Consider the following 20827-nt stretch of genomic DNA (forward strand, 5'->3'; position numbering starts at 1 on the left):
TATATAGACTAGCACAGCCATCTCTCTGTTACTATTTTAGATATTGTTTACATATTGTTTACATAACATTACAAATATTGAGCCCTTCTCTGTGCCCACCTATGTTTTTTTCTTTTTTTGGTGAGGTGAAGGGCGGATCCCTCTGACTTGCTGTCTTGTACAATTGTACTTCCATGTGAATGACCATATGGTCTTTTGCAGCCAGTGACAGGGCCTGTAGTTCAGCATGCACCTTACGATGCTGTTGTCACTCTCTTACACATAATACATGGCATAAATGATGAGAACAAAGAAGAGCTGGGTGGCTAACTTGGAAATTTGTCATCTGCTGCCTGACTTTGGAGGAACAGAATGAGTTCACCTGATGATGATTCACCACTTCTTATTGCTGCTCCAGTCCGAGGAATACAGGATTTTTATTATAGCCTCTCCTCTTCAAACTATTAAGATGCCAGGCTTTGGATCCTGTCCTCAGTCAAGAGAAGAGAGAGCAGAAAAATATGAGGCCTCTAGAGAAGTGGAAATGGGCTATGCAAGAAGAGAATGCCTTGGCAAATTTACATGTGTGTTAGAACAAAATATACAGTTCATGTGTCATTCTAGTATTGCTCCAAGAAAATTACTAAAAAACTAAGAGAATAGCCGGTGCTGTGGAGCACAACTTCTTCCATCAGAGTGCCTTGTGCATTTGTAAGTCTGATAACTGGTTTTGTTAAGTAGCGTTTGTGTTTAGGATCTGTGGCACCTTATACCTGACACCTCAGAGTGTAAGTGGGTCTGTAGGTTGGTATTGGCTTAGTCTTCTACACAGAATCTTGAACTGTTGTCCATCATGCAACTCTAGCTAGTCAGGCACTGTAGCTTACTCTTAAGTAGTTAATAAGTTTACTTGTCAAGAAGGCTAAGACTTGCCAGGGAAATATGTCAATATGTTTACTTAATGTCAAAAGTGAGAAAGAGTCACCCCACCACAATAATGAATTTTTTTTTATGCATTTGTGTTATATATTGTGGATTAAAGTATTTCAACAGTTGCTTTCCCTTTAATGCCGTAAAATGAAATTGATTACTATTACCTGTCAGCCGAGATGAAAAATGGACACCTAATTTGTTTGACCTTTGACAATAGGGGATTGTTCTTGGTTTCCTTATAGTGTATACACGTTTTTGCTGAAAAGATCCACAGGATTACATGTATTTAAACCCCTACCATATATTTCGACCCCAACCATAGGCTGATGTAGGGTAGCTGATAGCATGATTCTAGTAGAGTTTAAGTGAGTAAGGATTTTGAATTGGCCAGGATAGTTGTCTCTGTGTTACTTCAAGCATGCCTATTCTGTGATCACCCCAAGAAATGCTCTGGTGAATTTAGGGTGCCTCAATGTCTATTTTCAGAGTTAGTCATTTACACGATAAATACCTTATTCTTAAGTTGTATTATCATAGTGCCTGCTTCTCTACTTTATCGTCAGTCTTTCAAATTAGTAAGCTACTTCTGGATTCTGAAAACAGAATATCCTTCTAAGATTTAAATGATTGTATAAATATCAGGTGTTGCATAATACACTAAGCTGCATCTACACTAGCATGGCCTTTCGATAGGAAAATAGAAAACTGGGGGCAGTTTTGAAAGAGCGTGCAGAGCGTCTACACACAAAGCGTGCCCTTTTGAATGAAATTGAAAGATCTAAACCAGCTGCTGTGGTTCTAGTTCCACATAAAACCTACTATGGGAGCAGTGCCCCTTCGAACAGTGCTCCTCCAGTCCTGGACCAGGAAGAGCAGCCCCTTTTGAAAGAATCCTTTGGGAAACAAATGTGCAGATGAGCTGCAGGCCGCTCTTTCAAAAGAAGAGTCCACCATGGTGCTGGCCAGCGGGTGCATGGAGATGCCCTGGCCAGCGGCAGCAGAGCTTTATGCTCCCTGTGGACAGACATGTTAAAAACCGTAGGGCCCCCCTCAAAGCCTCACTGGGCTTGCAGGCAGCTGGGCAGCCCCCTAAACAACGGGCCCCCTCTGGATGGAATCTGAGTTACAGGATCTCCTTAGACTGTGGCAGGGGGAGAAGGTGCTGAGGGAGATGAGCACCTGGTGCCTCAATGTGGCTGCCTTCTCCCAGCTTGCCATCGGACTCGCTGTCTGGGGACACCCTGCCTGCAACCCTGATCAGATGCAGACCAAGATGAAGGAGCTGTGACGGGGCTATGCTTGGATCTGGGACACCACTGGCTGCTCCAGAGGCGAACATGCATCCTGCTCCAATACAAGGAGCTCCACAGCCTCCTGGGCCCAGGGACAGCTCCTCACTACCTGCTATTCTGGACACCCTGGCAGGTAAGGCACACCTGGGGAGGAGCAGGAGCTGGGAACCAAGGACTGCCTCATGCACCCAGAGCTGGAGTAGGTCACCAAGAACTCCAGTGAGGAAGGGGACCTTGTGATTGACTGGCCATCCCAGTCCTTGAGCTGGGCAATGGGCAGCTGGTTGTTGCTGGACCTCAGCGCGGGACCCTTTGGTAAGTGCCAGTGGTGCGTACACCCTGGATTGTGGGGCAGGAACACTGCCACCAGCAGGCCACTCTATGCCTGGTGGACACAGAGCCACACACTGCCAGTTGGCCATGGCTTCCAGCATACCACCACAGCCACTGGCAACACTCAGCACCTGCCCTGTGGACAGTGCCACAAGCTGCACTTGCAGGAGGGGGTGGGCAGGGCCTGACTGGGCAAAAGGACCACTCCACATTGGCAAGAACCCCGCAGCATGTTTGACACCCCATGGCCACCCGCTCACACAGGGGCTGGTGTTGTGAGGGAGGTGGGGGGCTCGTCCCCGTACCAGTAACATGGGACTGACCGTCTCTAACTCCCCTTACCTGCAGCTGCACTGTAGGAGGGCTGGAAGAATCACGACCCCTCCATAGTCCTGGACAGTCAGGTGGAGGAGAGGGACTGGTCATCACCTATGGCAGCACCATGAGGGGCTCAGAGCAGGAGGGAGTGTCAGTGGCCCACAGAGGACAATGTCTCCTGTTGCCAGGTGGAGGTTGTGGAGCAGTGCCTCCGTATTGACGAGGCTGACTGTGCATGGTGGAGGACTGCTTGGGAAACCCTGATGGGGCTCCTGAGCAACATCACAGCAGTCCTGTGGGAGCACATGGGGGTCCTGGCCCACCTCCTCCACCCTGCCGCCCTGCCCCTGCCCCTCCGATGAGCTTGTCCCGGCTTCTGCCATCTTGCCGAGCTTGCACCTGCTCCTGCCCTCCTGCAGAGCTCACACCTGCTCCTGAACCCCTGCCGAGCCCACTCCCACTGGCCCCACCCATGGCCCTACCTCCCAATGATGCCCACCTCCTCCCAGCCTGACCATGGACCCCATGCCAGAGGTGGTGGGGGGATCCCAGGGCCAGTGGGGCTTGCAGCCATCCACCTCTGCCCCGGAGTAGCTCCCCCTCCATGTTGAGACTCCCCTTCTCCTCCAGATTGAGGCCTCCCACTTGCTCAATCCCAAATGTACATAGTGTGCCCCCACTCCCCTCTGTAAGTAGTCTTTGTATGCTTGTTGGATACACAATGTGATTCTTATTATTATGTAGATTTTATTTTTGCACCACTCCTGTGTTGCAAGCTCTTCATAGGGGTTCGGTGGGGAGTGTGTGCGCGTGCGGGCGGGGGTCATGGTGGGGGTATGATGAGGGATAAATATGTGGAGGGGGCCTTTGTGGGGTGTCTGTGGGTGGCAGTCACTGGGACCCCTACATGAAGCCTTCCTGGAGAGCCTCTCTTATGTGGATCCTGTCCTGATGGGCCTGGCGGCTTGGGGCAGGGGCTGGCTGCTCTTAGCCGGGGCTGGACTCGGCTGTCCGCCCTCAGGGAATACCTCACCTTTGCCACCCATGATTCTGTGGAGGACACAGCAGGCGCCCACTGTCTGGGGGATGTTTTGGAGCCAGACCTCCACCTGCATGAGCAGGCAGCACCACTGCTGCTTCAGGTGCCCAAAGGCCCTGCTCCACCACATTGCGGGCCTGCTTCAGCCTGGCATTAAAGATTTCCTTGCTGGGGTAAGGGTGGCAGTGTAAGGCCACATCAGCTAGGGCTGCAGGGGGTGTGCAGCATCCAGCACCATGCAGAGGGGCATGGTTGGATCTCCAACCGGGATCTCCCATGGGGGCACATATGTTCTGGCCTCCATATGGCATCAGATGCTGGAGTTCCAGAACAGGCATTGTAGCTTCAGCCCATCCAGCCCATGTAGATGTCCTGGAAGTGATCCCTCTGGTCCATGAGTGCTTGGAGCACTACTGAGTGGCAGCCCTTGCAGTTGACATAGGTCCCAGTACTGTGCTCAAGGGCACAGATGGGTATGTGTGTCTTGTCCAGGGCGCTGAAATAGCCCAGGAACCTGAACCCCTTGAAGCCAGTGATGGCTTTGTCCAGGTACACTGCATGGACAACCTCCAGAGCAGCATTGCATTGATGGCCTTCACCACCTGCATGAGACAGAGGGCGGGCGCTCTCGTGAGGGCATGCCAGGCTGTGTTGGTGTCCCCAATTCCTTGGAGTCCCCTACCCCCTCTCCATGGTGGGTTCCTGATCCGAGCATGCCTTATCTCCATGAGGAAAGCCCCAACGGTGGCTTTGCCCACAACAAATTGGTGTTCCATGCAATGATAGCTCTGGGGGGTGGCTAGTTTCCAGATAGCAGTTGCTATCTTCTTTTCCAGGGGAAGGGCGGGATTCATTCAGGTGTTCCTGTGCCTCAGGTCAGGGGCAAGCTAGTGGCAGAGCTCCTGGAACATTGCCCTGCACATCCAGAAGTTCTGGTACCATCTGGCGTTGTCACAGACCCCAGCACCAGGCGTTTCCACCAATTAGAGGTGCTGGTGTGGATCTAGAGGTACTGGGGCACTTGGGGAGAGGCGATGGGGGCGGGGCATGGTGCAGTGTCTGGTTAAGGGGCTCTGGAACTGTAGCGGGGAGTACCACTCCTGGGAGGAGGTTTAGGGCGGCCATGAGGACCATAGCCAGGTGGGTGACCAAGACTGTGATGATGGCCAGCTTGTGGAGGAGGTGCTGCTGCTGCGGGTCCATCCTGCCGTTGCATGGGGTCTGCTGTGCCTTGTGGAAGCTTGACAGCCCTCAGCGTGTGCAGGGTGTAGGTGCTTGGGAGGGGCCCTTTAAGGGAGCACCTGGCTGTGGGCCCCGGGAGTGCTTGTCAGCCACACGACCCTGTCTGTGGCGTTTCCTGCTCTGCTCTTTCAAAAAAGCTCCTCTGGCTGTGTAGATGTTCTCTTTCAAAAGAGTGGACCGGAAGAGCGGTCTGCTGTTTGTGTGTGGATGCAATCTTTCAAGAAAGTGGATCAGAAGTGCAGTCTGCTTTTTGTGTGTGTGGTCGTGCTTTTCCTGGGATATCTTCCAGATGGTCACCTTTCAAAAGCATGCTGTGGTGTAGGCATAGCTCTAATGTTTCTTGAGAATTGATTGTTAGGATTTGATTAATTCAGGAAGCAGAGGGAGCCCCTGGTTTGTGCAGCTCACCTTAAGGGACTAACTGGTTGCAAGGTTTTGTATAGCAGCAAATTCACTGATTCCCAGGGATGGTCGGTTTCATTTTCCTTTGGCTACATTTTAGGTTCATTTGGATTGGGATCCAAACTACTTATTTTCAGCTGCACTGCTCTGTCTTGCTTGTATTATGGTCTCATGTTTTGTCTTCGAAAGCTCTTCTACCCTGGGCACTGAATGTTTTGATTTGTATCCAGAGCATTATATAGCTTTACCTGGGAGGATGTAAACAGCAAGTCTCTGAATTTCCTAGCAGATAGAAATTTTTCTCATGAAGAGGGAATATTTGGACTTCTTCCACAGATATTGGGTACCTTTATCTAAATCAGATTTGAATATCTTGAACCTTGCTATTCTAATGTGGAAAACTTTTTGATGTTTTATGTTGCTCTTTAAAGAAAGGTGAGTGCAATGAAGTCTTGGGCTGGTTATTCCCTATATTGAATAGCCATTGGTAATGTTGGAGGAATATTAATAGAAGAACATAAACGTCATCTTTGCTGTGCATGTTATTTGGAGGATCTTTACAATTCATAACATAAGGTTTGAAAATCTGTACAGATGAGCTATGTGTTCAGTTTTATGATCGTTTTGATCTACCCTGAAAATGGTTTCCTGTGTGACAGATGCAGCCAGGTTAGGTTTGATAGGAGTCTTGGAAACTATTTGCAAGATCATATGGTAGAGCCTGTGTATAGAGGTCATTTTACTGACGAATGAGCCTTTTGGACATGCAGTAGCTTTTAGCTCTCTTGGGCCTAGTTATCAGTGTCTACTGGTATTTTCCCTTCACTCTTCTCAAACATCAATTAATACCATTGTGGCATTAAATTTTAACCTAAATTGCCAATATTTAAATAATATAGCTAGGAAAGCTACTCAAGGGATAGTTGCCGTTAGAGAAGCACAGAGACTGATGGAAGACACCATGAATGTTAACCCAGCAAATTAATGGCCAGATATAGCAGGACTTTTCTTCAGGTAAGCCTGAATCACCAGTATAGATTATTATTATTATTATTATTATTATTATTTTTAAAGAGAAAAGACAGTCAGTTAGATTTTTGCCCTACGTTGGTGACATTTAAAATGGAAATCAAGATTTTTGGAGCTGGTTGTAAAAGCTTGTTGAAATCTTTTGTACATGCCAAAATATGTTTATTAATATATGCTAGCCAAAGAATACTTGTGTCATGTAAAAGTATTTTTCATTTAAACAAAAAAAATCCTTTTGAGCTGTGTAATTAAAAGCAAGGCAAGATAAAAGATGCTGAGAGTTTAACTGGTGTTTTATTAAAAACCCTGTCAAAGGGTACAATAATACAAAAATATTTATACCAACACAAATAGCAATGTTTCTGTTATTATTGATTCTTTTTTTAACTTTTGTTAGCTTTTTCTAAGATCAGTGTTGATGTGTGAGAGTATACTATCAGAGTTTTTTTTTTTCTAATTTTGGTTAGCTGACTGGAAAAAGATTGTCATCTTTCTTTTAACAACTTTTCATGGAAAGGTGTTATGTTTTCCACTATAAAAACCATTAAGGTACTTTAATTATGAAAGTAATTGAATTCAACATTTTTACTCTCCTGACACATGACAGTATTTGTGTAAAGGTGGCATTTGTCCATTTTGGATTATTTTCCAGCCATGAATATTATATGCTTTCATGTTAAACTGAATTATAGTATGAAGTATGGCATGCTTGAAATGGTACATAACCAGTATATAGTTGGAAAATTGCAATTTTTTTTTGTTTACATCTGAAACTTGCATACCTTTGAGGAGTAGGAGAAGTTGTGTAACAGACAACTAAAAAGAAAAAAAAAGGCATAAAGGTAACCTTTAAAAATTACAGGGAAATTTCCACAACAGATACACTAGTAATGCTGGTTTAATAATGATTTCCTGTCATGAACTATTTTTATCATATGCATGCTCTCTGACGTGGCATTCTATTTAACGTTTTTGAGAGCCATGTTTTAATCAGATTAAGTTCAAGCAAACCGAGAGGTATCTGTTTGGCTCATAGCTTCTGCTTCTGCTTCTTGTTTAGTCATAAGACTATTGTTGCTGGAATCTTTTAAAAACACATTTTGCTTGAATTGCAGCAGGAGTGGAGCTTATATTGTGTAAGTCTTAAGGCTGTGTTTCAGTGGTTTTCATAATAGATGCACAAAGTACATTACAGAATTATTTGTAAATTAAAGAAGACTAACACTTTTTTTTTGGCTCAGGGTGATTAAATGGCTAAAATAACTATCTATTTTTAGTTTCAAACAGTGATGTTTTTAGGAACAAACTAACTGAAAATGATGTTAGGAAAGACTGATACTAAATAATACTACATTCTAATCTTCTTACGTAAAACAAAAATCCTTAATAACAGCAGATATTCTAACTCACTTTATCTGGCATGAAACATGAATAATCTGTTTCATAGATTAGATGTCATGACTATAAAGTGTTACTCTCAACAAACTATTTTAATTTAAATATTTTTATGTAGTCATTGTGTTAAGTTAGATCAAGCAAAATGTTTGTAAGCAAGTTTATTAGTTATGCTTTCCAATCCTTTGTGTGCATTGGCTGTTCAGGAACTGGTACAAAAAGGTGCTGAGTGTCTACTCTGAGGTGTTCACTACTGTTGACTCCTAATGAACTTAGTGCTTCACAGGATGTTGTTAGCGCTCTGCAGAGTCATAGGGTGGATTTTAAAAAGGGCCGTATGCATTTGTGCTTAAAAATTTTAAGTGCACAAACGGCTTAAATGCATACTTAGTGACTCATTTGGCATACACAAAAACAGATTTTTACTCACACATACAATAAAGGCTGTGCTGAGATCTTTTTGAAAAGGCTTATTTATAATGTATGCACCTCCACTGGAACATTTAGTTGATTGATATTCTTGAAATCAGCAACCAAAGAGTTAATACATATGGTTTGTTCTCTCCATGGTAAAATTAGCTGGCCTTTCAAAATGGGCATTAATTCATTCTGCATGGAAATTGAGGGGAAAAAACAACAACAACCAAACTTAATAATCATTTCTCATTCTAAATTTTGCAACTACAGAATAGAAAGTACACCTAGGATCAAATTTGTCTCTGGAATGTTTCCCCTTTGATCACACTTGAATAAATGGAGTTTGTACACGTATCTAAGGGCAAATTTTAATCTTTGATTATTTATGATTATTTTGTTGCTTGTTTTTTTAAAAAAAATAAAACTGCATTTTGAAGTAAGTTTTAAGTGAAAACAATATCAATAGATGATTTCTGAGCTTTTTTTTAAACTAATCATAAGTAATATGTTGATTTCAGTGCCTCAACAGAATTTCTTTTACTCTGCTATATGCCATATATGATGGTTACTGATTAGCTGGTAGGATGCAGTCAATTGAACAGGCATAGTACCGTAGATTGGTTTAAATAGTGAATGACTACCTTGACCATTATGGAGAGATGTGTGCTGCACGGTAAGATGCTACAAATAGGAAGGCAATAGAGGAAGCAGCCTGAATTTTAATTTGTGTATTCAGTGCATTGACATAAATTCTTTGAAGCAGATATTAAAATAAACATTCTCAAATCTTGTTCCTTTGTGTTTTTATTGAACTGTACCTTGATACAGGAAGCATTTCAGGCAAAATGATCTTTGGAAAATGGCTTATGTAGTGATGATGATTCCAGGGCTCTATTGCAATTTTGCTCCACTTATCAAAAATTAACTTTGGTGAATTTTTTCATCTATATAATAGTAGGTTGCATTTCAGGTGCACTTAAATACTTTGGAGCACAATAAGCAAATGTGTACTTTCAGAAATTTTGACTGAATCTTACAACATTTGTTGAAATCCTTGCAAGATATTCATCTATTTGTAGCATCATATAGGTCTGTCTCCCCATCTGTCTCTGTTTTTCATGAAGACTAGGCTTTGATACTTTTTTTTTCACTTTAGTACTTATTCATCGAGCCCTCTATAATGGCATTTCTATAACAGTTCTTTGTCCTCCAGTTTATATTGATTATTTCTGATTAAAATAAAATTTTTTTTCTGAGGGGAAAAACTTAAGAAGCAATCAATAGGTGTAGTTTAATTTAGATATAATTTAACTGCATATAGTATGGTAATTTAACTATGTATACTGAACTCATGTATGTCCTATGAAATAATTATACTAATAACACAATGTGAAGCCAAAATCTGAGGAACAGGAATAAGAATATGGAATATTCTAGTTCAGTGCATTATTTTCTGACATGTAACCTTTCTGCTGGGCCAGATTTATTAAGGAATTTATATGACTTTTATCTTTTATATGTAACTACTCATCTCAGGTTCAGAGTCCCTACTAATAAATCCTTATTTAACAGGATATCCCTGAGACTTTTTTTTTTTGGAAGCCAGACTAAAATAGTCTCATCTGGTTTAACTAAAATCTTTGCATTACTTGGTGGTGGTTTCTTTTGTACGTGGTGCTTAGAGCTCATTGAAGCTCAAATTGTACAGGAAATGCAAATCATGCAAATCATCCTCACACTGGTGATGTACAGTGGTGTGATTGAATAGCAGTACGTATGGCTCGTGGGCTGACCACATAAAAGGAGCCATTTAAAGACCAGATGAGCTAAAGCTGGCTTAAGTTAGACTATGTGTGAGCTTCAAAGGTTACAGAATAGCATCCTTTTTAAAAATAAAATTTATTTTATTAATAACACCTGGAGCAAATTTTAAATAGTGAGGAAATAGATGGAAGCACACTACATTAAACGTATGCCATACTTAGAAAGGGCAGCATATTTTTTTCAAAACTCAGGTAGGCTAATAATGTATGTATCATAGGTTTTCTTTCATTTTTTTACACAGTATGCAAGAGTAGACAAATTATACTTGTTTTCTTTTTACACTTCCAGGCCTGCCTGTGCTCTCCTTTGCCTGATAAAGCTCCAAATAGCAGAAGAGGGTGTGTTAAAGGAGTAAGGAAGGCAAGAATATTGGGCTCTCCGTATATGGATGTGGGTGGGGAAAGTTTGCTTAGAGGATTTTCTGGATTTTATTTGGAATTTTAAAAACAACTTTAATTGTATTATATTTTGAAAAATTTTGTCTTGTGTCTCTGTTCAGTGCTTTTGATAGCATCCTTATTAAAAATATTGTACCAAGAGTTTATAAATGTAATTCAGTAGTTGCTCAGTTATTGGATTCATTTTATGCAGTGGAACTAGGACAGAAGTTAAGTTGGGTTTCGTTTTCCTTTTTCGATTTTTAACTTTCTTTGGTTATTTGTGAAAAAACATGAATTCAATATGCAGAAAATGTCTGAGGATAATTAGAATAAGGAAAGACATTGAGATTTCCAGTGATGTAAAAATATGATTTGTATGCTGACGTTAGACTCAAAATCAATAGAGGGAACAATTAAAATAAAATTAAAACAGACTGTCACTGCTGCTTATCACCATTCGTATTGGCATCAGTGACTGTTGTTAGAGTGGCAATCTTAAGAAGGAGTCTAGATATACGATTTCCTTTTTTTCAGTGTTTCCATTTTTTAAAACCTATTTAGATTTAGACGCATCATGCACAAGGTTGAGAAAGGTTGAGAGAAGTCTGCTTAGGAACTGATCATGTAAACTGTATGAGCAGTCATAACTCACACAGTTTGCCTCACTGAGAAAGGACAGCTATCATGAGTAAGGTTTTCAGGGTCATGAACTACAATATACCTTTTCTGTTGGGTATTCTTGCTGATTGATCTTTTTTTAAGTCCTTCTCAACTTATATTTGAACAGATGTTTGTTATCTCTTCCCCGACCCCCCAGTCCATTGATACCTTTTGCAATTTGCTCCATGTAAATTCTGTTTTCATGTCCTGCAAATACTGCTTTGCCTCTTCCCCCTAAAGTCAGCCTGTCTGCTCTTGTCTAGAATAAGATTTCTTCTCAAACAGCTCATTAAGGAAAATTCATTTCTTTTCTTTATTGTATTGTATACTTCAGGTCAGGGCCAAGATTATCAAAGAATCACAGACTCATAGGGCTGGAAGGGACCTCAGGAGGTCATCTAGTCCAGCCCCCTGCTTCAAGCAGGATCAACCGCTACTAAGTCATCCCAGCCAGGACCTCGTCCAGCCGGGATTTAAAAACCTCAAGGGATGGAGAATCCACCACCTCTCTAGGCAATGCATTCCAATGTTTCACCACCTGCCTGGTGAAAAAGTTTTTCCTAATATCGAACCTACACCTTTACCTCTTCAACTTCTGACCATTACTCCTTGTTCTGCCATCTGACACCACTGAGAGCAGTTTCTCACCCTCTTCAGAGCTCTCCTTCAGGAAGTTGAAGGGTGCTCTTAAATCACCTCTAAGTCTTCTCTTCTGTAAACTAAACAAGCCCAAATCCCTCAGCCTATCCTCATAGGTCTTGTGCTCCTGACCCTTAATCATTTTTGTTGCCCTTCGTTGAACCTGCTCTAGCAAATCCACATCTTTTTTATACTGGGGGGCCCAAAACTGGACACAATATTCCAGATGTGACCTCACCAGTGCCGAATAAAGAGGAATAACTACTTCCCTAGATCTGCTTGAAATGCTCCTCCTAATGCATCCCAGTATGCCGTTATCGTTCTTGGCTACAAGGGCACAGTGTTTACTCATATCCAGCCTTTCATCCACCATAACCCCTAGGTCCCTTTCCATCGTACTGCTGCTGAGCCAGTCGGTTCCCAGCCTATAACAATGTTTGGGATTCTTCCGCCCAGGTGCAGGACTCTACACTTCTCCTCATTTGAACCGCATCAGATTTCTTTTGGCCCAGTCCTCCAATTTATCCAGGTCCCTCCGGATTCTCTCTCTACCCTCCAACGTATCTACCTCTCCCCCTAGTTTTGTGTCATCCTCAAACTTGCTGAGGGTGCAACCCAGTCCCTCATCCAGGTCATTAATAAAGATGTTGAATAACACTGGCCCCAGAACTGAGCCTTGCGGCACTCCGCATGAAACAGATGGCCATCCAGATATTGAGCCATTGACCACTGCCCTTTGGTAGTATAAAGCTTGAAACAATTCCCCACACAGAGGCCATGCCATAACATTCCACCCCTTCTGCCTGCCCTACCACATACCATTACTCTGTCCTTTCTTAGGACAGTAGAGGTTGTCTATACAAGAGCCTATGGTGGGGGTCTTCCACCACTCCTCTTTGGATAGGTGCTGCTCCTCACCCTACAGTCACCATCTGTTCGCAAATACCAAGCAGTCCTGGAGCACCTCGAAGACTGATGCATTTATGCGTTAGGTAATGAACTTCCCACTTCTTACCCATGAAACCTCATTACCTCATTTATTAGTCTTTAAGGTGGTACAGATCTGCTTGTTATTTGTGAACCTACAGACAAACATGGCTACCCCTCTGCTGCTACAATGTTGTTTTAGGATCCTATGGAACCATATTAACAATCTGTAAAAGGAACTGGGCGTTTTATACCTCTCAGAACTATGGCTTCACCATATCTGCAATTGGAGAGTCCTCTTTGCACTGGATATTCTTGGCACATGTTGACAAGGCGTTCTTTACTCAATAAGGCAAGAAGCACAGTTTTAAAAAAATAAAGGGAGATATCGAAGTTGTCACAGGATTGCAGTTATTGGGTCCTTTCTCAACCCTGCTTCAGGTATTTTCTCATCTTAGGTGTACAGCAAACATAGTCATGCATCTGTAGTCTGATGCTCTTCAGAGAGTGGAAATATAGAGTTATTGGCTATGTCTACACTACAGCGATCTGTTGACACAAGTTGCTGTCAAAAGATATATCTTCCGACCAAACCTCTGTTGACAAATCGCATCCAGTGAGCAAAATGGATCTCTCTGTCTATCTGATCTGCAAGTCCAGGGCAATGATGAGCATGCCTTCATTGGCCTCGGAACCCTTGTCCACCTCTGGCTCTGGCTGGGTCCTGGACTTCTTCTGCTCCTTCTCTGTGACTCTGGCAGCTGAGGGAGCAGCCTCTTCAGCCTTGTCCATGGAAGCTGTCAGGGGTGGGAGGGTGACGTTCTTGCCCCTCAGAAGCAGATAGAGCTCATCAAAGTAGGAACAGGTTGCAGGTGCTGCCCCTAACTTCTGGACAGCATCTTGGGCCCGGGTGTACCCTGATGCAGCTCCTTTACTTTTGCTCACACCTGCTTGATGTGCAGGTGCGGTAGGCCTGGTGTGCAAGTGTAGTGGCCAGCCGAACATACACCAGGGCGTTGTGCTTCTTGGCTGTGGGGTTCAAGAGGATCTCAGCCCAGAGGCTGAGGAGCTCCTGTATCTCAAGCCCTGTCCATGATTGGGCCCAGAATTTTGTGCTGGGGATCGGGGGCCTCCTGGGACCCCTCCTGCATCTTGGTGACTGTGTCACGACTGAATGGCTCTGGGAGTGATGAGTGGAACAGCATGCTGCAGGGCTTCTTCCCTGCTCTCCACTTGCCACTTCCTGCCACAGGGTTTTTGGGGCTCTCTCTGCTTTTAAGACTGGCCAGAGGCAGGGAGCATAAAGCTGTGATTGCTGTGGACAGAGCATCCCCCTGGGCCAGCTGGTCTGGCATTATGGAGGACTTGTCTATTGAGAGAAGGGCCCCCTGGAGCATCCAAACTGCCTTTCTGTCGACAGATTCTGTTGAGAAAGGCATTTTGTCTCATGGGGCAAAGACAGAATGCTGCCAATGGAAGTGCTGTGTTTTGTTGATTACTGTCAACAGAGCACTTTTTTGTAGTGTGGATGCTCCATGAGTCTTGTTGTCAAAACTCTAATGTAGCCATTCTGAATTGCACCCTGTCTCTTAAATTAGAATTTGACCTCCAATTGCCTTCTGAACTAGAAAAGCAAATTTGTTTCAAACCTTTAATTTTTTTAACTCTACTAAATACTATTTCTTTTCTTGATTAAGAGTGACCCACTGAAGCAAATGAGTCTTTTCACTAAGGGTACGTCTAGATTAGAGAGATTTGTCAGCAGAAGTTTTTGTTGGAAGATATCTTCCGACAAAACTTTTGTTGACAGATTGCAACCAGACCACCAAAGCGGATCAAAAGAGCAATGCAGTCTGTCAATAAAAAGAAGCCGGACTGCCTGGCCACTCTTATTGGCAAAGTGGCCAACCAAAAGCACAGAAGACAGGGTCCTGGAAGCCCTTTCTGTCTACAGAACATCCAGACCAGCTTTTTGTTGACAGATCTGTTGACAGAGGTTTTCTTGCTTATCATCATCATCATCATCATCATCAATAACCATGGGCTCAGAACTCATTGGTGTCTGATGCCTCTCACTATCTTCCATCTTTCCCTGTGCAGAGCAGAGTGGCTTCGTTTCTGTAGACTAGCTTCATATGAATCTCCTATATCATCTATCCATTCTCTGTGGGGTCTGCCTCTTCTATTTGAGCCATCCATTATGCTGAATACCGGGGTCTTGATTTTTCATTTGTTTTCATTCTGCAAATATGCCCCAATAGTTGTAGTTTCCATTTTATTACCTTTTGCAGCAGGTTCTCTTTCGGCTGTATCTTTCTATAATTCTTCATTGGTGACCTTCTGCATCCATCCTATTCTCAGAATCTTTCTGTAACAACCCGTTTTGAAGGCCAATATTCTTCTTTTTGAATTTTTCATTAGCTCCAATGTCTCATATGCGGAATACACATTTTCAAGATGCTCAGCTTCATTCCTAAACTAATTGCTTTGCTTTTCCAGATCTTATCCTTCGCCTTCAAACTTGCTGTTAGCCGGTGGCCGGGTAATGTGCGGTGAGGTACCAACTATGCCCTTGTTATCATCCAAGTTTAAAACTACAAGAGCAGAGAGCTCATCGCTGCAAGCAGCCAAGACAGGCTGATGGATTCCCCTGGGTCCTAAGCAACCCAGTTTTTTTTACTGTTAAAGCAGGCAGCTCTTAGCACTTTCACCCACGGCCAGGCTGTAGTAACCAAACGGTTACAGTTCTTTTGTTGTGCCGGCTGTGTTGCAGTAACAAAAGGGTTAACAAAATGGTTAGGCTTGGATCTTAACTAGTCACAAGTTTATTAAGCTACAGTTATAAGCGTATGGTTACAAAAGGCTATTGTTTACTTCTTATATGCTAGCAAAGTACAGGTGTTAACAAGTTACATTACAATCCAATACAAAGATATCTGTTACCATCTAACACAATATCTTGACACTAGTTACAGAGCTCTAATTCTTTAGCTGTGCACAAAAAAAGTCGGAGACCTAGCATGGGTGTATCTTACCCTCTCTGCGTCTCTCGATACCAGCGTAGCCAAGCCAGATCGGTCACTCAATTCCGCGGAAAGACGAATACGAGGTTGGGCATCCCCAGTTGTGGACCTCGGGAGGCAATCACCTGACCCGACCAGCAGGTAGTTGGTGGAATGCACTCAAAGTTAGAGTTCTGCTGGACCCACCTTTTATACCCCTTTTGGGTTATGTATTCTCTTTCTTATCTATGGTGCCAGATCATACTGGTCTGTCTTTGTGACGCCAGTTTGTTACAAGGGCATTTCTTACTTAATTTGCACTTGTAAGACAGGAGATAAGCAATTTAGGAGTACAGGACATTCTTTCTGTGCGGGCGGGGCACTTCCCCTTCTGGGATGGTTGTGTGTGTGTGCATCATATCGATAAATGCCAGCTGGGGTGATTTCTTGAGGGTCCCCCCCCTCATGTTGACAGTCTGGCCTGTTAGCCTTCTAGCTGTACTTTCTGCTTCTCAGGGTCACGATAAGCTAGCATATCTGGGCCTCAATGAGGGCATTAAAGACTGTGCTGTCAGCAGCCGTTTCCATGCCCTGTGTGCTTCTCAGTGGGGGGGGGGCAGCAAGCAAGCTGGCTTGTAAGGGGGAGACTTTGTCTGGCTACACTTGCTCTTGCTTCTGCTATTCTTGTCACTATTTCCTTCTTATTTCTTCCTTTTGGTGAACGGCATACAGCTGTCGACATGCTGCGTTCTGTCAAATTACTGTTGAAAGAATGCCCTTGGGAATCTGGACGCTCCATGGGTTTTGTCAACAAAATGGCCTCATACTAGTGAGTGAATTCGCATACAGTTTCAGACATACTGCAATATCAGGATACAATATGGATTATGGTTTTTTTCTAAAAATCAGGTAAAAATAACAACTGACCTATTTTAGTCAGCAGGTATTATATCTGTGCAGCCCTAATTCCTCCTTCTGCCTCCTCTTCTTTTCTTCTCATCTTCTTGATGATATTCAACTGACTCAAAATATGTGTTCCCCATTTCTAGTTCTTTCTAGACCTCTTCCTTTTCTGTAAAAGTGTATTGTTTCTTAGAAAAGAGACTCATGGACATAGGAAATACCATAGTATGTGGTTTGGGGCAAATAATATTTCTCCTACACTGACTGCATTGTAGCTTAGCAGTATCCTTCAAATTCAGAACTCATAGAATCCTAGGGCTGGAAAGGAACTCAAGAGGTCATCAAGTCCAGGGTTCAATCCATCCCCTCATCCAGGTAATTAATAAATATGTTGAACAATACTGGCCCCAGAACTGGGGCACTCCACTTGAAACCGACCACCAGCCAGACATTGATCCATTGATTGCTACCCATTGGACCCAACCATCTAGCCTGCTTTCTATCCACCTTACAGTCCATTTATCGAGTTCATACTTCTTTAACTTATGGGCAAGAATATTGTGGGAGACTGTATCAAAAGCTTTGTTAAAATCAAGGTATATGATATCCATTGACTTCTCCAGGTCCACAGAGGTAGTTACCTCATCATAGAAACTAATCAGATTGGTCAGGTATGACTTGCTCTTGGTGAATCCATGTTGACTACTCTTGATCACTTTCCCCTTTTCCAAGTGCTTCAAAATGGATTCCTTGAGGATCCCCTCCATGATTTTTCCATGAACTGAGGTAAGGCTGACCAGTCTATAGTTCCCTGGATTGTCCTGCTTTCCCTTTTTTAAAGATGGGCACAGTGTTTGCCTTTTTCCAGTCATCCGGGACCTCTCCTGATCTCCATGAATTTTCAAAGATAATGTCCAAAGGTTCTTCAATGACATTTGCTAATTTCCTCCGTTATCTTGGATGCATTAAATCAAGACCCATGGATTTGTGTATGTCTAGCTTTTCTAGCTAGCCCTTAACCTGTTCTTTCCATAATGAGGGCTCAACAGTTCCTTCCCATACGGCATTGCGTAATGCAGTAGTCTGGAAGCAGACTTTGTCCGTGAAGACAGAGGCAAAAAAAAAAAAACCTCCATAGATCAGAGATTTCCAAGTCATCAGATTGCACATGCGCCAATGCGCACTGGTCCTTTGTGTGCTTTCAGTCTCGTGTGCGATCCGGTCCACTGCCAGCGGCTGCAGAGAGACTTTACTTCGGCTCCAACGCCTAGAGAGAGAAACCATTATTTGTTACTGTTTCCTACTTCCCTTTCAAAACGTTTATCTTAAAAACTGTTCTAAAAATCTTTACTGTATATAGTTTAAAAAAAAAAGAGGGGAGAAGAGGAGGAGAAAAGACAGGGAAGAGCAGCTGCTTCCACGGCCTGCTTATCTATATAATAGACTGTTGTTGAATATTACCTGTGGGCTAGTACCTCTTTGTTTATTGTTCTAGTACCTGTTAAGTACCCTAGTTAAACTTACACCTCGTTAAATAGTTTTTAACAAGGAAGATGTCTCTGGCGGGCTTCAAAAAATGTGAGTCATGCCGTGAAGTTATGTTTGCCTCCAATGGCCATAGCAAAAGTATTCATTGTCTGGGCGAGACCCATGTCCCACAGAAATGTCCTCACTGCTCTAAACTGACAACTAGAGCAAGGCAGGACAGGGAAATAAGGCTAAAATGATTTTCTTTGACAAGGCTCTTCAGCCTGAGCTGACTGAGGTATCCCATATGAAAGGGCCCTCCGTGCTGCACAAGCAGAAGGCAAACTCTTTGACCTCCTCGGGTCTAAGAGGAAGAAGATATCCCCTACTCAATCCTTGCTGGTACTACCTACGAGCAGGACCAGTGAGACACAGAACTGGGAAATGCTTGCTACTAAGGGCAGAACAAAAACCGGAGAGCAGAAGACAGTGCCTGGGGCTCAGACTTTAAAAGATGCGGTGCCAAAGATCCCGCAGGTGCCTAAGCAACAGGCACCGGAGACTGTGGCACCGAGACTCCCGGCACCGAGGGCATCAGAACCGGGCACGTCAGCCCCAGGGTCCGATGGTGCTGGAGACCTCTGTTCATGCAGAGCCGCAGGCTGGGGCACCGAGTGCTGCACCACCTGCACCGATACCTGCACTGAGATCTCAGGCACCAGACATAACACCTGTATCAGCACCAACTCATCAATCTGACAAACTGAGAGAGGCAAGGTCTAAGACTCAGCACTGAAGTCCATTACTGGACCTTCTCATCACACCTCTCTCTCCCAGCTCTCCTCCTGAAATGTGCATACCGGAAAGGCCATTAACACTGCCATCATCTCCACTCCTACGGCCACCTTCTCCCTGGCTTAGGCATCCTTCCCCTGTTGCCTCGCATGAGCTACATAGATATCCGTACAGAGCGTCTCCACCTATGTCCACATCATCCAAGAGATCACACTCCTCCCATCATCACAGATATAGACGACACTCATGCTCTAGATCCTTACCAGGACCATGTCCTTGCTACTACATTCGTCCATATCATCGTGAAGACTATCATCGGCACTGAAGCTATTCGAGGTCAAGGGATAGATCTCCGTACCCATGTTCATCATACAGACAGTTCTCACCCCCTCCTGCTAAGGGGGGCCATGTCTCCCCACTGGGAGTAGGTCCAGGATCGGTTATGGACCTCCCCCTGGAACCTTTAGGGTAACGGGCACAGGAGGTGTCTGAGGAACAGCTAGAGGCATATCAGACAGATGCCTCCTCGTCCTCTCCAGATGAGGCAGTTATCCCAGGAGATATATCTCCTCCAGATGACCTTAAACAATTTCAGTACCTGTTCAAAAGGGTGGCACAGTCCCAGGATATACAGGTGGCAGAGGTACAGGAGAAGTAGCACAAGCTCCTCAAGCATCTGAGACCTCCCACATCATCCCACTAGACGAAGCCATCATGGAGGCTGCCACAAACATCTGGCAGACCCCAGCTTCTCTTCCGCTGACCAACAAACGGGCAGACAAAAAGTATTTTGTCCCGTCGAGGGGAATGGAGTTTTTATTTAACCACCGCCAACCAAATTCCCTCATGGTGGAGTCCTCTCAACAGAGATCGAAGACACCACAATAAAAATCCACGATGTTGGACAAGGACGCAAACAGACTGGACTTATTTGGGCGGAAGGTATATTCATCCTCCACCCTACTGTTACACATGGCCAACTATGCTGCGCACCTCTCCAACCATGATTTTGATAACGATACAAGACTCATTTCACTCATGGACTTTCTCCTGGATGAGAAGAAGCCTGCTTTAAAGCTGTAGTTCAGGAAGGATACACATCCTCGCGTACAGGAGTCCAAATTGCACTAGATGTGGCAGACACAGCAGCACCCTCCACGGCCACCGCAGTGGTGATGCAGCGAGCGTCTTGGCTCCAGACATCTGGCATTCCTAAGGATCTACAAACAAAAGTTGAAGATCTTCCCTTTGATAGGGCAAAGCTGTTTGCAGAATCCGTAGATTGTCCGCCACTCCAGCAAGGACTGGAGAACTATGCTCAGAACTTTGGGCATGTACACTCCTCCTTACAGGAGGAAGAGATTCTATTCATACCAGCGACGTTATACCTATCAATCTCTGCGCCTGCAATAGCAGCGAGGTTATGATCGAGGGTGCCAACAACAACAAAGACCGTCTAGACAATGTCCCCAGCAAGGCCGTACCCCTGCATCACAGACAGCCAGGCAGCAAGTTTGACTGCCATGTCGAGGACTGCGACACCACAACCATCATTCAGTGCCAACAACAACCTCAACCTCTGTTTCACCATTGCCTCAGACCATTCTACCATCAGTGGAAAAGTATCACTACAGACAAATGGGTACTGGAGATTATTGCTGTGGGATACGCCATCCCATTTTGTTCCATACCTCCACCAAAACCCCCCACCCAGTCCCTATTCAGGGACCCCTCTCACGAGATTCTGTTGAAACAAGAGGTAGACCACCTCATCTCTATAGGAGTGGTAGAGAGAGTCCCAGATGAGTTTCAGGGGAAAGGTTTATACTCCCGATACTTCCTCACGGAAAA

The 20827-nt window shown here is 44.1% G+C and overlaps 1 protein-coding gene across 5 annotated transcripts in view; it reads left to right on the forward strand.

The window, feature by feature from the left end:
* The window catches only part of GTDC1 (glycosyltransferase like domain containing 1), a 375327-nt gene that overhangs the window by 115594 nt on the left and 238906 nt on the right, over window positions 1-20827 (forward strand). For 3 of the 5 annotated variants that reach the window (XM_075000592.1, XM_075000589.1, XM_075000590.1), the window contains exon 3: window positions 10492-10554. The exons of the other annotated variants lie outside the window; for them this stretch is intronic. In XM_075000592.1, coding sequence (XP_074856693.1) covers window positions 10492-10554 — 63 coding nt within the window. The remainder of the gene's footprint in view (window positions 1-10491; window positions 10555-20827) is intronic. 5 annotated transcript variants of the gene reach the window in all.

This window comes from Carettochelys insculpta, chromosome 8, assembly GCF_033958435.1.
Source record: "Carettochelys insculpta isolate YL-2023 chromosome 8, ASM3395843v1, whole genome shotgun sequence".
NCBI lineage: Eukaryota > Metazoa > Chordata > Testudines > Carettochelyidae > Carettochelys > Carettochelys insculpta.